Source organism: Oculina patagonica, chromosome 6 (assembly GCF_052425735.1).
Source record: "Oculina patagonica isolate OP01 chromosome 6, crgOcupat, whole genome shotgun sequence".
Classification (NCBI taxonomy): Eukaryota; Metazoa; Cnidaria; class Anthozoa; order Scleractinia; family Oculinidae; genus Oculina; species Oculina patagonica.
In genome coordinates this window covers 25,602,678-25,619,171 of record NC_135763.1, presented here as the reverse complement: position 1 = coordinate 25,619,171, position 16,494 = coordinate 25,602,678, and the positions used below count along the sequence as shown (strand labels likewise).

General features: G+C 37.1%; 1 protein-coding gene across 2 annotated transcripts; it reads right to left on the bottom strand.

Annotated features, from left to right (window-relative positions):
- Positions 1–6,673: 6,673 nt before the first annotated feature.
- LOC144658713 (uncharacterized) lies at positions 6,674–14,751 on the bottom strand. 2 transcript variants are annotated; one of them, XM_078519187.1, is made up of 17 exons: positions 14,673–14,751; positions 14,567–14,587; positions 14,035–14,055; positions 13,901–13,930; positions 13,742–13,795; positions 13,181–13,207; positions 11,976–12,002; positions 11,850–11,879; positions 11,671–11,697; positions 11,548–11,577; positions 11,415–11,443; positions 11,159–11,189; positions 10,604–10,633; positions 9,863–9,892; positions 8,779–8,943; positions 8,063–8,118; positions 6,674–6,846 (listed from the first exon to the last, which is right to left on the bottom strand). In XM_078519187.1, the coding sequence occupies exons 1-16, from the start codon at positions 14,731–14,733 to the stop codon at positions 8,102–8,104; spliced, it is 630 nt and encodes a 209-aa protein (XP_078375313.1). In that variant the 5' UTR covers positions 14,734–14,751; the 3' UTR covers positions 6,674–6,846; positions 8,063–8,101. The 2 variants fall into 2 exon arrangements, with proteins under 2 accessions (XP_078375313.1, XP_078375314.1); XM_078519188.1 differs by having other exon boundaries at positions 8,063–8,121; positions 8,833–8,943.
- Between the last annotated feature and the right edge of the window lie 1,743 nt (positions 14,752–16,494).

The window sequence follows — 16,494 nt, the reverse complement described above, 5'->3', positions numbered from 1 at the left end:
TTATCATTTCGGTTGTAAGTGTACTTTCTGTAGCAAATTACATGGAAATCGAACTTAGTCTAGATCCAAGTTAAAGTGTTTTCATTGTTAATAAATCTCTAAAACAATGTCAGATATCAAGATTCTATTATTATGAGTATAGATCATATTACAACAACAACAACATTCTCAATCACCTGCGTCGCTCGGAGGAAACGCTAAATACGTCATATAAGCGCACCCATTACATCCGTGTTGGCTTGGTATAGTATTTATGCACACTAATTACTAGTGAGAAGAATTACGAGCAGGAATCCCTTTAAATCATGTAGAGTGCCATTAAACTGCATTTGAAGGACAAAAAGCCATCCACTGACCTGATCGACACCTGAGCTTCGTGCGATCGAGAGGGTTTCGCAACTCACAAGAAATCCTAAACACGATTAGGTTGCAGCATTTTCTTCCACAAAGACAACTAGAAGTCTAAACCACAACCTCAGAAGAAACGATGGGGTTACATCATTGAGTCAGATAACGAGGATTGAACGTTGAAGTACATAAAACTGTTTCTGTTCTGCTTGAGAACTGCGCGAGTCTCCTTGAATGAAAGGTGTTTTCCTTTGTTATGCTCGACTGAGTTTTTGACACATGATGTCTTTGTCTTTCTGAGGATGTAAAAGCGTTTCCGGTTCCGCTTTCTTTCCAGTCGGCTACTGGATCCTTAAAATATTGGTACTGACTAAAATCTAAATTGTGCGATTTCAAAATGGATGTAATAACGTGGTAATTGAACTTCGTGTCGTGCAATTTTGGTCTGAACTCATACTTGTGATTTTTGAATCACGCGTATGAGTTCAGTCCAAATTGCACTCCACTCAGTTAAATTACCATTATATATATATTCTGATATGAGCTACTGAAAGCAAAAAGTTTATTTTATGAAGTTGTTGTATGATCCAATCTTTACATGACTCATAGACTTATTAGACTCGCTAAACAGGGTGCCCTATACTTTTTACGTGAAGCGTGATTGAGACTATTTTTTGCCGTGAAGCGTGATTTGGGCTTTTATTTTTTCGTGATTCATAATTTTAAGATCTTTTCACGTGCGCGTAAACGCAATTTTTAGCTTACACGTGACCCGTGAACGAAGAGTTGAATTAGACGTGAATCGTGAATCATCTTCTTTTTCGTGACTTTATGTATGATTTTTTTCAGTTAATTCTAGTGAATGTACGTCTTTGTTTAAGCTCTGTGGTTGGGTTTTAAACAGATAAAACTTTTGTCAGCTATTGTGCCGCGTGTGTGATCTTGAAAGACACAGTATCCGCTCTTGGATATTCACTAGAGCTTTGCATATTGGTCTTAGGCTGAAATGTAATTTGTATTTTTGCACGTGAATATTTAGCTGGCTGGCTGGTATATTGGAGGATAATGCCCGAGACTGAAAGACTGTCGAAACATAAACAGTTGGCCGAGAAGCGAAGCTTCGAGGGAAACTGTGTAATTTTGAGGACAATCTTTCAGCCGAGGGCATTTTCTCCAATATACCAGTAAGCCAGAAAGGGGTTTATTTATTTTATAACCCTCCGATTAACTTCTCTAACACGCTTTATCGCCAGTAAATTTATAGGAAAAAACCTACGTAATAAACCCGGCGTAACTGTGGTTGAAACAAATGTAAGTTGATTGGATAACGTGATTTTTTAACTCTGTGATTTAAAATTGAATAAGGTGACTTCATTCGTTTGTTTTTTGCTTGCCAACAAAATCGGGCGACTGATATCAAATCGGACGGGGTATATTCGCTGATACCCGTCGTCCGATTTTGTACCACGTGATGCGATTTGTCCAATGAGCGCGCGTAAAAATTAATAGGTGGGTTATAATTTGTTTTATCTCTCAGGTGGCCTTTTTTGTAGATTTGCTTTTTCTGTCGCATGGCTTTGAGTTTTAAAAATTCTTCTAAAATTCAAGGGGCTAAAAGTACCCACATGTCTGAAGAGCAAGAAAACGCGCAAATTCGCATTTGTCATGTCGTTATCTTATTAGTATTCAGAATGTGAAGTAGCTCTCAGTCTTGTCGCCTGCACTTTTGTGCTGTTTTTTTCCAAGAACCTTTCTCGAATTAACTTTTCGCTCGCCGTTCCTCGCGCCGCTTCCCAACTAACAGAACGCCTGGAACAGGCTATATTTAATACCTCGAAGCAGTCACCTGATTACGTACGCAAATTCTGTTGTTGACAAGGAAGTTTGTTGTTCAAAGTGCTTATCAGTCAAGATTGCGTGACAATGCCAAATAGATTCTGCTAAGGCCATCCCAAAAAAGGGTTCCCTTTCCCATCGCCCCGTCTCTTGTGATGGTCGGTCGGGCAAAAAAAAGGAATGAACACTTGAAGGGTTCTGGGTTCCAGAAAAGGCCGTGCTGCTAAGTAAGAAAGCCTGATTACAAAGTCAACTCGAAAACATGGTCTTTTCGTTCGTTATTCCTTAACAGTCTTAAAATAACGTAGTATCGATGTTTATTAAAGACAAATACATCACATCATACCAATTGTTGTTGATAAATCAAGATCGTGTATTGGTAAATTGAAGTACTTGCTTATTTAACTAGTGATTCTGGATTTTTTTTTTACGTTTCGAAAAAAATGGGTCGGTCGGGTGATGGGAAACGAAACATTTTATTGGGATGGCCTAAGTGTGATTAAAAATGGCGGAAAATTCAGCGAAGGTTGCCTACATGGCAAGGATTCATGCCATCGTAGACATCATTGTCGGGTGTCTCCTATTCTGTTTAGGCTTGGATGATCGGTACTTGGGTGAGTTCTGCTTGGGTACTTTGACATGTTTAAAAAATAGAAAACGTGCCGATGTCGATATTATTGAAGGCAGTAAAGTAATTATGTTGATCCATAAGCCAGCGCTGCATGTTTTGCACTTCGTTGAAGCAAACATCGTATTCAAATTTGTTTCTCATTTAATAGTTCCTTAGGCTTAATTTTTATCAGCGTGAGCCGTCAGCGTGACGCGGCATGGCAGGAAGACAGTAGCATAAGCTTACCGAAGAAGGGGGAAATGTTAAAAATGCCTTTATGACTTTATTCTGAGCTAGGCCTGGCGTGAAAGGCGACAGAGTGTAAGAGTTCTTACTGTAATTTAACTTACTGCTGTAGAAACGTGTCTTAACCGTCACTGTTTTATTTCACAACTCGAGCGAATGTAGTGTAACACGTAGGAAAGGTATTTGGGGTAATTTCATTTGCAAATTTATATTCAACCTGTCATCAAAGTTATACCTATTGTTTGAAACAATTGATCCATTTCTTGTAAAGTGTGATTCTGCTATTTAAAAAAATAAATATAATTTACAAAAAAACGAAAACTAAATGTTACAACTAATTTTTCAGAGGTATTTACAAAGTCCCGTCCTACATTTGACTGTGTTTTTTTTTTTCACCTTGCATTTCTGTCCTTGTCGATGGACTTGAATCACAAAGACACAGCAACCAAACTCACTACCACACAACGTACTTTTTAAACTTGCTTCAAACTACTGACCAGTAAATTTCGTTTTCTGGCTTGCCCCCTTCTCCGGTCGACTTTAGTCTCACTTCGGTTTAACTTCGTTCTTCGCCTTACTCAGGTTCTCTCCGGCAACCATTTTTTTCCTTCGAGCAACTTTTTTCTACTCGAGCAACTTGTTACATTTTGAACAATTTTCAGACCGAATATCTCCGAACATTGTCCCGGTGTTGTTCGAAGGCCATGCGAACGTTTCCGAAGATTTACGAAGTTTGCCGAAGATTTTCGAGGAATATCTGAAGACATTTCAACTTTCGGCTCATTCTGCATTTAAACATTGTAAAACTCGTCATCAAACATAACGTCATCGATATCTTCACGATTTTTCCCAGTTAAAGAAATCCTTATTATTTAACACATTCTCCCCTTAATACGTTATTTATATACTTCGTTGGCTGTAAAATAGCATAAAACTGCTTATGAGCCTTACCTTAAAAGGAAAATTAGCATATATTTAGAGAAATTCACTTGATTAGAAGCATTTTAGTAACGATTCTCTTTAGCATGTAAGAATCGAGCTTTGTGAAAGTTCTTTATTGTTTCGAGGTTGTTTGTTGACTTGCTCGTTCTTTGTTTTACCTCATCTTCAATCCCCACGTGGGTTGAAAATCGTGGTACAATAATTTGCATTTCAGTGCTAGAAAGTAGCACGTCATCACAAAATTCTGATCTCTGCCAAATACAGCAAAGATCGCAGTAACAAGACATGACATGTATCTTGTAAAACTTCATATAACAAATAAAAACAAGACATGTATCTTGTAAAACTTCATATAACAAATAAAAACATTTTTTGGCCATTCCATTGAGAACCTCAAATCGTATTGGAATCAGTTCAATAGAGACAGCAAAAAAGATATTATATAACAAACACCGAAAAATTAAACCATAGAAATTTTATCTCAGTGACGAAAACAAGTGACCATATAAGCGGAAATGTCGTTATAACTCCTGTAACTCGCACACGTGCTAAAACAAACGGTCATAACTTTTGAAATACTGGAATCACGTACGTATAATATAACAAATAAAAACAAGACATGTATCTTGTAAAACTTCATATAACAAATAAAAACATTTTTTGGCCATTCCATTGAGAACCTCAAATCGTATTGGAATCAGTTCAATAGAGACAGCAAAAAAGATATTATATAACAAACACCGAAAAATTAAACCACAGAAATTTTATCTCAGTGACGAAAACAAGTGACCATATAAGCGGAAATGTCGTTATAACTCCTGTAACTCGCACACGCGCTAAAACAAACGGTCATAACTTTTGAAATACTGGAATCACGTACGTACATGTAATTTTGCATATTTTAGCCGATGAAGGACTACACTTTTCGGCTGTGTAGAGTAGAGTTATCAGCTAGGTCCCGAAATTGTCGAAATATTCGCTTCTAAATCACGGTCATTTTTTCAATCTTCGTTCGATGCCGATTGATCAGTAGTCGTCATTTTATCCTAGATTTCAAATTTCCAGATAAATCGAGGGAAAACTTGCTACTTTCTTAGAAAACTAGAAATGTTTACCAACAAATTGATGCAAAAATTGTCGGAGTTTGATGCGAATGAAATATTTGACAGCGGCTCGAAGAATGCCTATTTTTCTAATTTTCCAGACGTTGCGGCGGGCTCGAAGAGGCAAAATGGCTCCTAATGCGGCCAGAAATCAATTTGAATTCTAGCCTCGGTAAAGACTTTCAGTTGCCAGAGTTTCAGGCAAAATTATTTTTTGATGCTAATTTGAGTTGGTGTTTTTTAGAAAGACTGCCTCTTAAAAAACTTAAAGGTTACTTGAACCATTTAGGGCTGTAAATTAATGATTGCTACAATAGATTTTACTTCTGTTTAGGATGCTTATCTGGCCCATATTTACAACCGCTTTCAGTGTTACGTGTATAGCTGCCTTTTATCAAATTCATCTTTCAACGTGCTAAACAAACAAGACGGATCGAAATCTACCAATCACAGCCCACTAGCATGACCTTCTGAACTTATGGGCTCATTTGCATGAAACACGGAAAAAGGTTTAGAGTTCTAAGGGTCCATTATGTCGTGTACAACTTAAAATTAAAAATAAATGTACAATTATGTTATTAAAAATATTTATGGTTGGGATTCTAGTAAATCGCAGGTATCATGCATTCCATTATTTTTCCACTTGCCTTGACAATTGGCTGGTACTTCGCTTTTTTTTGGTGTCCATATTGTTTTTTGAGGTTATGGGTGAAAAGAACACTCGTTGCACATCTTAAAACAATTTGATTTTATTAATTAAGATTTCTTTTTAATGACCTTATTTTTTACATCGTTGTAAAAGTGGTATCTTCATGTTAAAACCGATTAACCTAGGTTGGAAACAAATTCAACCTAAAAACCAATTTGATCTAGCAACATTTATACTACTGGGTGGAGAATGTATTACGAATTGCGAAAATAAGTTATTTTTTGTTATTAATATCCGAAAACACAGCAAAGTGACCACGGGTAGGCTCAAACCCCGACCACTTGATGCGAAGTCTAACACGCTCACCACTAGGCTTTGTCATCCATAGAAGAGCCTTGTTATTGCAAGGTTTTTTTTAATGCCCGATTCCCTCTATGGCGCGCGCTGGCAGGGAATCATGATGGTAATTATTATTTTCATAGAACGGTTTTCACTTGAGTGTCGAAAGTAAATTGCTTTTGCTTTGGTTTTGCATTACTACGCTTAGTGATTGGCTTAAAAATCTCGCGCCACCTTCTCAGCGAATCAGGAGTAAAACCAGAACCAATCGTGACTCGCTCGCGCACGTTATCCCGCGCTTCGTGCCAGTCACATGTATTTGCTTCGAGTATTGATTGGTTTACTTGATTGTCTGTGTCCTTAGTGATTGGTTTTGGTTTTACGACACTCAATTTAAAACTGCTCTAAAACCATGCGCAAGACTAAGCAACTGTGAATACAACTACCACGATTCTCTGAAGGCGCGCGCCATAGCTGGAATTGGGCATCGCCAAGGGAGTGTTAAATCTCTAAACCAAACAAGGTCAAAAACAGAGCCAGACATACAGTTCTTTCAATATATAATATCGGCTACTTTTGTTCACACAAAAATGACACATGTTTTCAACAAATTGCTTTATTTAAATCCCCTAAACTTACATCATCGAATAAAATTTAACTCTAATAAATCCCATATATCAGTTTAACCAATTTCAGTAGCGATTTCTTCTCTCTTCTTCATAGTACTGTTGGACAAGCTGACGTCATATGCAAACATGCTTCATAATAACAACCTGTAAAAAAGATTAAATTTCAATGTATCACAGTAACAAGCACAATATTGTATTTTTAAATAATTTAACCCTATTCAGACCGGGCTTTTTTGGACCTTCTCAGACCGGGGGGTCACATCACGTGACAATTACATCATGATGTCAAAAACAGCCGCCATCTTGGATTTCCAAATTTTTCCAAATTGCCAGAAAACCACTCAAAATCACTGCAAATGACTCAAAACAAATAAAAATGTGCTTTAAATCCGTAAAAATGTAAGAATAATTCCCCTTAAGTTGATTTTTATTAATAGAAACACGCAAAATTACAAATTTGGGAAAACATGCCTGTCAAAATGCCGTTGCCGTGGTGATGTCAAGTTTCTAACACATCATCCAACCCTACCAAATTGTTGCCAAATAAATTTTAGGAAAACTCAAAAAGTTTGGCAGCGTTAAGTTATATCTTAAAAAAGTTATAAAAGTTCAAAGTCAGCGCTGGCCTCAAAAGCCCCCCCGGTCTGAATACGGTCAAAAATTGCTCTCTAGTCAAATTTACTTTGGGCCTCCACAGACTAGTCATTAAGTTATCGAAAACTCTTTGTTATCATGAACGACGTCGACAAGTAAAAAAACTTAGCGTTGACGTCAATTAAAAGCTAAATTCTAACGTCAGTGCGTTGTCAATGGTCGGTTTTTGGCGAGAGTTTCTAATTCAATTTAGCAATCCCATACCTGTACTGCTACACCTTGTGTATGTAAGGTCGCTTTTTGCTCAACATGGAATAGGGGAGGGGAGGAGAAGGACAAAAGGGCAAAACTTTCCAAGATTTTTGTCTGGGGTTGTTGTTGTTTTTCTCAGTCGACTGTATGTGTTAATGCACATCTATTTCCGCTCAACAATGTTTATATCAATCTACTTTAACTTAATCGTGAAGATAGAACATTTTTCAAGTAATTCTAAATTGTATCGATTAGGTATTACTTTGTTTTTTATTGATTTAAAAAAAAATCGTTTCACTTCCTCGACTATTCAGAAGTAAAATCAAAACCAATCGTGACTGATTTACGCACGTTTTCCTGCACATTTCTTCGGCTATTAGTATTGGCTTCGAGTTTGTCTAGTTTACTGCATTGCCTGGTTTCCTGGTTTCTTTGTGATTGGCCAGATCTAGAGGAATTGCCTCGATTTAGACTGCCAGGCACGTGTTTAAAAGCTTCCTGTACATGTACTTACATTTTCGTTTCCTTCAAATTCCATCACATCGTCATTCAGTTAAATCATTTCATCGCCTCCTGGAATCCAAAGCAGAAAGTTAACTAGGAAAAACATTCAATGTATGTAAAAATGAAAACTAGTATTACTATAGGTTATCTATAACTCTTCGCAAACTTTAGTTATATAATACGTTGGAGGGTTTGATTAGTCATGTGGACTCGCAAAACTTCAACCGCACTTAATAAAATGCACGCCGATACTAAAGACTAAACCGTTGAAAAATAAACGTAATTATCTTTTTTCTTAAGAAGCTACCAATTTAAACCTGAAACTATTGCACTAATATGATGTTCTTTGATGTCCTCTTTAGTCTATAAGAGCGTGCCAGTATATTCAAGAGAGGATAAAAAATTCTTAACAGCAAAATTTATAATTCTGTTCCATTTACTTACGGGGACGGCGGCCTGGGCGGCCTGGGCGGCCTGGACGAGCGGGACGGCCTGGGCGGCCTGGACGACCTGGGCGGCCTGGACGACCTGGGCGGCCTGGGCGACCTGGACGAGCGGGACGGCCTGGACGACCTGGACGACCTGGACGGCCTGGACGACCTGGGCGACCTGGACGGCCTGGGCGGCCTGGGCGGCCTGGGCGGCCTGGACGACTTGGGCGGCCTGGACGACCTGGGCGACCGGGGCGACCTGGGCGACCGGGGCGACCTGGGCGACCGGGGCGACCTGGGCGGCCTGGGCGGCCTGGACGGCCTGGACGGCCTGGACGGCTTGGGCGACCTGGACGACCTGGACGACCTGGACGACCTGGACGACCTGGACGACCTGGACGACCTGGACGTGGGCGACTGGGACGACGACGGCCGGAGCCACGTTGTGGATCCTCCAGATCTGAAAAGAACATCATTTGTTTTACAACGTTGGTGACCAATTAGCACTGCATAAGCATTATGTTAAGAAGATTACGCACTTAGTTAGGGTTTAATACTCCCAAGCGCAAAATAGTTTCAAAATGATTTGCTCGTTAATCAACGGCACAGAAATTATTTTTTTATGTGCCAGATACATAACAAATTATTCCGTTGTAAAAGTTTTTATCAACACTAATTAAATGATGGTTAAGAAGAAACGAGTAAGGTTTGACATCCTTAATAATGATACTACTGTACATTGGATGATGAAGGTAGTTGGCATACGGTCCAAGCTGGTTTGAAGAGAAACAATATAATGTTTAATGCTTAAACGTTTTCCTCTGAAGAAATTGGGCTCTTACTTAGCGAAATGAAGTGTCAAAAACTATACCAAATAGATTACAAAAATTGCTTTTTCCTATTAATGAACATGAAGTGATCCAGGGGTCTTTCACCGGTCTCCATATTTGATGTCGTTATTTGCATCTGAAAAGATTGAGACTTTTTTCCTTTTATAAGGCCATTTTTTTAAAAAAATAGCGTAATTGTCCTTTTAGTGATAACAATTTTTTTTGATAATGAAAACATCATGAAAAAGGCCAGATTGATACATTATGTGCTGTCTAATTTTGTGTCGTTCGTAGAATTGACGTCTGATAAATCCTCTACCGACAGACGGATGCAGTCTATAATTCCATATTGTGCTTTTGATCATTGTTGTAAGAAATGACATAAAACTTCATTTCCTTTAGGATGGTAATTTTATCAGGTTTGTATATCCAAGCCCGATTCGTTGTTGGAGATAAAGGAAATTGGTAGTTAATAAATGGTTTCTAAGCTCTCAGCAATTTCATTCGGTTAACGTTTAAGTTCTAGCAGCATATATTCGTTTATCATACCCATTTCTTCTAAAGCATCCTCAGGATCCTCTGATTAAAAGAAATAATAAAATATAATGAGTTTGACAACTTTCTACGAGGGTCTGAATGGTGGTACTTCGATAACACTAAACACTTATTTTTTGTCTCTTTGACATGAAACAGTTAAATTTTAAGCATTTTAACAATGAAAGTAAAAAAAATTCACCGTAACAGTAAATTTTATCCAGAATGAAACAAAGATTGCTCCAAAAATGCCGATACTATTTTGTTTAGAATATCAAGAAGTTTTCGACCACTTTCCGACGATTCCCGATCATTTCGGAAGATTTTCGAATACTACCGAAGATTCTCGAAGACTGTCAAAGATTTCCGAAGACTACCAAAGATTTCCGAGGTGAACACACAGGCTGAAAGTTCATAAGTGATTTTATTACCGATTTTCGAAGAACAGTTAACAATATCCAATGCGAAAATACTGAGTTTTCACGGACCCCCCCCCCCCCCTCCGCCAAAAAAAAAAAACACTTACGATAACAGTAATTTCTCCGGAAACAGTAAACAAGACATTGGTCAATTTTACAGCAAACACTAGCAGTTATAGGCAAGTATCACTAAACACTTAACTACATTTATACCCTCTTCTACGGCACAAACGTGCGAAAAAAAAACTCGGAGAAATTATATTTTTATTGTCCTGAATGAATTTGAAAGGTTAACATTCACTGATTTTGTGACAATAAAACGCCCATCTTAGCTTACCTAATTCTTCTGAATCATCATCATAATCCTCTGAAAACATAAAGCAATGAGAAAATCAATGAGTACATGACATTCGAGATAATTATACGTTACAAAAATTGTTCATAAGACAAGTTAATGATGTACTTATATTTTTTCTATTTATTGCACACTCATCGTAAAGAGTAGGGCATGAAGTTCCCGGTGTTGTGGTCTGTTTCTATTCTTTTGGTTGGGTGGTGTGATGAGATCCATGGACGGATGGCGGCTGCCAAAGGCGCCTGATATTCTGATGTCCAGTCTCATCCAATAAAATTCTAACTGTGAAGGGTATTGAGCTTTGTAAATGCGCTATATAAGCACCTATATCATTCATTCATTCATTCATTCATTCATTCATTCATTCATTCATTCATATTGCAATTTTTGTCATATTAATGACTTCAAATAATGTATGTTTGTGAATATTGACCAGGTGAAGTCGAAAGTTCCCTCAAATTCGTGGTTATTAGTACTTCTTAGGTGCATGAAGGTGGTGTAATATCAGTTTCTTAAAACACAAGAACCCCAACTCACCCATTTGTTCTGAGTCAGCCTCTGGATCCTCTAAAAATATAAAACAAAATGATGATATAGAAGTTGAAAAATGTTTCAAGTGCAAAAAGTAACCCGGTATTGATTTAACGTGTCTTAATCTTCCTTTCCAAAGAATGCTTGTTGTACCGAGTCCGGGAAAAGGCAATTCTCATGTGGATTGAAGACCTTGTCAATTCTCTCAATTTTATCACAGTTATTACAAGTACGCTATGTGAAAACGAGAAGCTTTGCTTACCATATCTTCTGCCTCATCATCAAAATCATCTAAAAAAATAAGTGTAAAAAAGGTCGTGACTAAGAGGAATTTCATCACAGTTATTGTATTAGAAGTAAACTAAGTGAGTTGCTAACTTTGTAGCTTTGCTTACCCATATCGTCTGCCTCGTCATCAAAATCATCTAAAAAAATAAGTGTTAAAAAAGGTTGTGACTAAGAGAAAAGGATCTTTTTTTTAAAAAAAGTTTTTTTTAACCCAGAAATGCCTATCTTACCCGTGTCTGACTCATCATCGGAATCTTCTACGAGAATAAAATAGGAGAAAAAGGAAATGAGAAAGAAAATATAAGTGCTATCCGTGCTATATCATGCTACTGTGATAGTTAATTATTAACTACTTTTTGTGAAAAGAAAATTAGAAGTACACTATGTGAAAACAAGAAGCTTTGTTTACCCATATTTTCTGCCTCATCGTCAAAATCTTCTGAAAAAAAGTGTAACAAAAAGGTCATAACTAAGAGGAAAAGATTATTAAAAAAAAATTTGAATGGTTTCCTTGACCCAGAAATACCTATCTTACCCGTGTCTGACGCATCATCAGAATCTTCTGCAAAAATAAAATAGGAGAAAACGGAGATGAGAAAGAAAATCAAAGTGCCAGTTGTACTATATCCTGTTTAACTGCGATGTATTATTATAGATAATTAAATTACTAGAAAATTAAATTTTTGCTTTCTTTTTCGTTTCTTGCGCCTCAGCCCTTTCTGAGGGTCTGAATGGGGGTACCCTTGATAACACTAAACACTTAATTTTTGGCTTTGTAACATTAAACAGGAAAAATTTAGGCATTTTAGCACTAAGAGTAAAAAATTCACCGTAACAGTAAATTTTCTCCAAAATGATACAAAACGGCTCCAAAAAGCCCATTTTTCGACGATATCCGATCAGTTCGGACGATTCCGAAAACTATCGAATATTCTCGAAGACTGTCGAAGATTTCCAGAATACCCATAATCTCCGGAGTCTACCGAAGTTGTCTGAAGACTACCGAAGATTTCCGAGGAGAGATCCGAAAATGTTCTCTAAATTCATAAGTGATTTTATTCGATTTTCAAGTGTGAATAAGAATATACAATGCTAAAATTTTGCACGAAGAGACCTCCAAACACTTAACAGTATTTTTTTTACGAAAACAGTAAGCCAATGTAACAGCAAACACTAAAAATTATGGGCAAATAACTCTAAACACTCAACCCCATTCAGACCCTCCTTTCTTATCATCCGTGTGCATTTTGTTTTGTAATCTACAGTACGTTGCCTTCTTGAATCATCCCCAAATCCGAAATACAGAGTGAAAATTTCCAACCTTCAAACCATTTCCACCCCTTAGCCTTTTTCGCCACGAGACCCCGCTCCTCTCACTTCCAAATTTGCACACTTTCACACCAAAATATCATACATTACAGCCCTATCTTAAAATTGACGAAAAAATATATGTCAAATATGCACTGTGTGAGTGACGCAAAATCTGGCTAGCAACAAAAACGCCATTCGCAATATTGCGTAAATGAGTGAAGTTTTTTCATATCGAGGTGAAATTTACTTAATTAGAACTGAATATGTTTTATATAGTCACGTACCCAAACGTACGCAGATCAGTTTTTCTATTCGATGTTTAATGGATATTCAACCCAAAAAGAGAAAACATGACAGTCAAATAACTTTAAACTCTCCTAAAATCCTGCGAATATTCAGTATAGGTGTCAACAAAGCGAATTTTCTTACCCAAATCGTCCTCATCATCAGGGTAATCTAGCGATCATAAAAGGAAAAGAAACTGAACATTAATTTTTTTTAAGATCTTTGTCGACAAAAATTAGACAGTGTTTGCTTGGAACGGGGAAATCGTCAATGCGGCAAAAATAAGAACAACGACAACAACAAGACATATTTTTTCTTACCCATTTTTCCGTTTTTCTTCATACAAATTTTATAAAACTAATAGGAAGTTAAAGAGGAAATCAGCAGAGATTTTAGAATATTTCCTCACATCACGTTATGTGGTTTCAAGGCAGTATTTTTGGACACCTCAACTCATTGTTAAACCGGCCCTCTAGGCAATTACATCGTGGGTTATATTTGGTATTTCATGCAGTTTGTTGTCTTTACCCCACATACGTATATCTTACCGATCATTCCAATCTCATCTGAGTGCACATAATTAGTTGCATACAACCTATACTTTCTTTTCCATTGTTAGCCTATATATGCCCAGGCTACTTATAAAGTAATGAAATCCGGATTCTTTGATTGCATAACTGACTGTGATTAATGCTAATATCTTACCCGTTTCTGCTAGATCTTCCGGCGAATCGTCTGATTTAAAGTCAATCGGATCCTCTGAAAAAGCCAAATAAAAAAGTGTATGAATCACAACTGTCCCTAAATACGAGAGCATGCGCCAAACGGAGCAAGAAGTAATGGTCAAGGCATTTCTCATCTTACCGAATTGTTCCACATCTTCAATTACAGCCTCTGCAATGAACAGAAAGGGAGGAAATTATTTCAATTCTTTTTTCAACAATTCTTAGCTTGATGATCGTTAGTTAATTGATGTAAGGCATTTTTGGTAAACTTACCTTCTGTTTTCCTTGGAGCGTCTATGAACAGAAAAAAGGGGTGAAAATGTCAGTTTCGACGTTTCTTAAAACAAACTGAAAAATTGAAGAAAATAAACTGTACGAGGAAGGTGATCCCTTTTAAAGGAGCTACGTTATTTGCATGATTACAAAACTACTCTGAAATTAAAGAAAACCTTAAAATTTATGAATGACCTTTTTTTTAATTTAAAAAAAAAAACAGCCGTCGTGACCTCAATAAGTGCAGTTGAACTCTTTCAAATATACAAGCTACTCTGACGAAGGCGGTCATTGTCAGAAGAGAGTGAATTAGCATTTCACTTTATCAGATTTAAGATACATTCCTAAAAGTTCTTCAGTCATTGACATTTTAACATTAGCTTTACTACGGGATCTAAATAGCTATAAATCTGAATTTAAATAAAGTTTATTGATTGATTGCTTTGCCATGGTGGACGCTGATTAGTTTACCATACCAACTGATTTTTTACTCAGCGAGTTTAATTAAAATTTGTTTTATAAATTTACTCACCGTCTATTGAAACTGGAAAAGCTGCATGAAGGCAATAGAAAAGAAACGATTAGAACGAAGAACAAACTTTTTGAATACAAAATCTTCTACACAAATTGTCTCAAACCTTCAAGACAGACGCTAGCCGCTAGCAGTAGCACTGCAATTCGCCAAATCTTTGAGCCCATGACTTCTAAATATGAGAATGGCTTCAAATCTGAAAGATATCTGGTTGGATACCCCTTTTATACATGCTGAAGGCAAAATAGACAACAATAGTGCCAGAGCCAATACGGGTAATTGCCATTGTATTGTCTGTATAGACATCAGATCAGATCAGATCAAGTTAATAATCTTTTGAAGGGGATTTATCAGTGCGGGTAATATAACAAACTCGTTAATATCGGCCACCTGCTATCTTTAGCAAATATTACCCGGAAATCTCCCACGCATTTTAGCCAATTCGATAGCCGCGTGCAACATTGTCTGCACTAAGAATAGCTCCCTTCAAGTGTCAGCATTATAACTACAATGACAATTTCTTTAATTTTTCATGTTTTCTCGTTTTTTTTTTTTCCTTGAAACAACATTAGTTTTTTAGACAATATACACATTTACTTTATCAGGCATTTTGAGGCAAACACAAGAGCTAATAATCTGATCTAACAACATGCGCTGTATACTGTGTATATGATTAATACAATGCAGATTGGAGACATGATTCGCTTTTACCGGCATTTCCTCTGTCAATACCGTATATCAAGATGTGTTAAACTGGTCGTACGCGATACAAGTTGAAATTGGCCTGCCTTGTGATCTTCGAGATGTATCTGCATCACCTTTTCAAAAGCCTTACTCGAGCACATATTAAAGATAAGAGTAGGAAGGGGTTATTTTAAACAAGAAACAACAATACCCGTTCTATGTTTAGCTCGTTATCTACCGAGTATTCTGAACAGTGAATATCCGTCGAGGAAGCCAAATTTAGAGGATTTGCCATGCCTGATATTCAGGCTGTTTTGGTCAGGATAGTATTGCTTTCTTTGTACTCGGCATCACGCTAATGTTGGCTTTCGTCTGTCAGATTTGTGTGGTGTTTCCAATAAAGATTAAAACGCAGCTCAAGTAACTGTATGAAGATTATTAAATTCTGTTTAAGTGCTGCAATGTTATCCTCGATTGACCAAATCATGCCCAGCCGAATAACAAAATAAAATAGTAAGCTTCTTGTTTAATATCCCTTCCAAAAGTAATATCAATGGAGAAATTTTATCTTGACGTTGAACACTGAATACACAACATGACTAAGTGGGCAAAATCTACCGGTGTCTTTTGGTATCCAAGGCGACTCAGTGCAGTTGGACTCTTTCAAATAATATTATACAAGGTACTCTGACCAAGGCGTTCATTGGCAGAAGAAAATGAATTAGCATTACACAGCTTTAATCAGATTACAAATACTTTCCTAAAAGATCTGCAGTCAGCAGTGCCTTATACATAATCGAACATAAGCTTTATTAGGGTTCTAAATAGCTTTACCTTTTCTGAACTAAATGTATTTCTGACATGTCTTTGTTCACAAGGTTTTCAGTTCAACCACAATTTCAAGCTACTCAGAAAAAAATGTGACCTTTCCGCATACCGGTTGGACGTTCTAATTCCCTCGGGGTAGCTTGTACCACTAACTGATTAATATATTTCTCAATTCTCAACCGAACTTGGCATATACGTATACCACAATTGTTGCCAACATATTTCCAGCCATCGACAAAACTTATCCTAGCGGGTTCCAAGATGCTTATCAAATTTGAAGTTTAACCTAGTTATGTGGCTCCAACAAGTATCAGTGATAGAACATAGATCATTAGCAGAGCATCCAAGCGGTATGTGGAAGGTCATATGGAGAGAATTTGAAAAACATTATTCTCAAACAGAAAGTTTATATTAGG

Excerpts from the sequence above, each read along its gene's own strand:
- LOC144658713 (XM_078519187.1), bottom strand. The coding sequence starts at position 14,733 with ATGGGCTCAAAGATTTGGCGAATTGCAGTGCTACTGCTAGCGGCTAGC. Across the intron at positions 14,056-14,566 it reads TTTTCCAGTTTCAATAGACG|ACGCTCCAAGGAAAACAGAA; the intron begins GTGAGTAAATTT and ends TTCTGTTCATAG. Across the intron at positions 13,931-14,034 it reads CGCTCCAAGGAAAACAGAAG|AGGCTGTAATTGAAGATGTG; the intron begins GTAAGTTTACCA and ends TGTTCATTGCAG.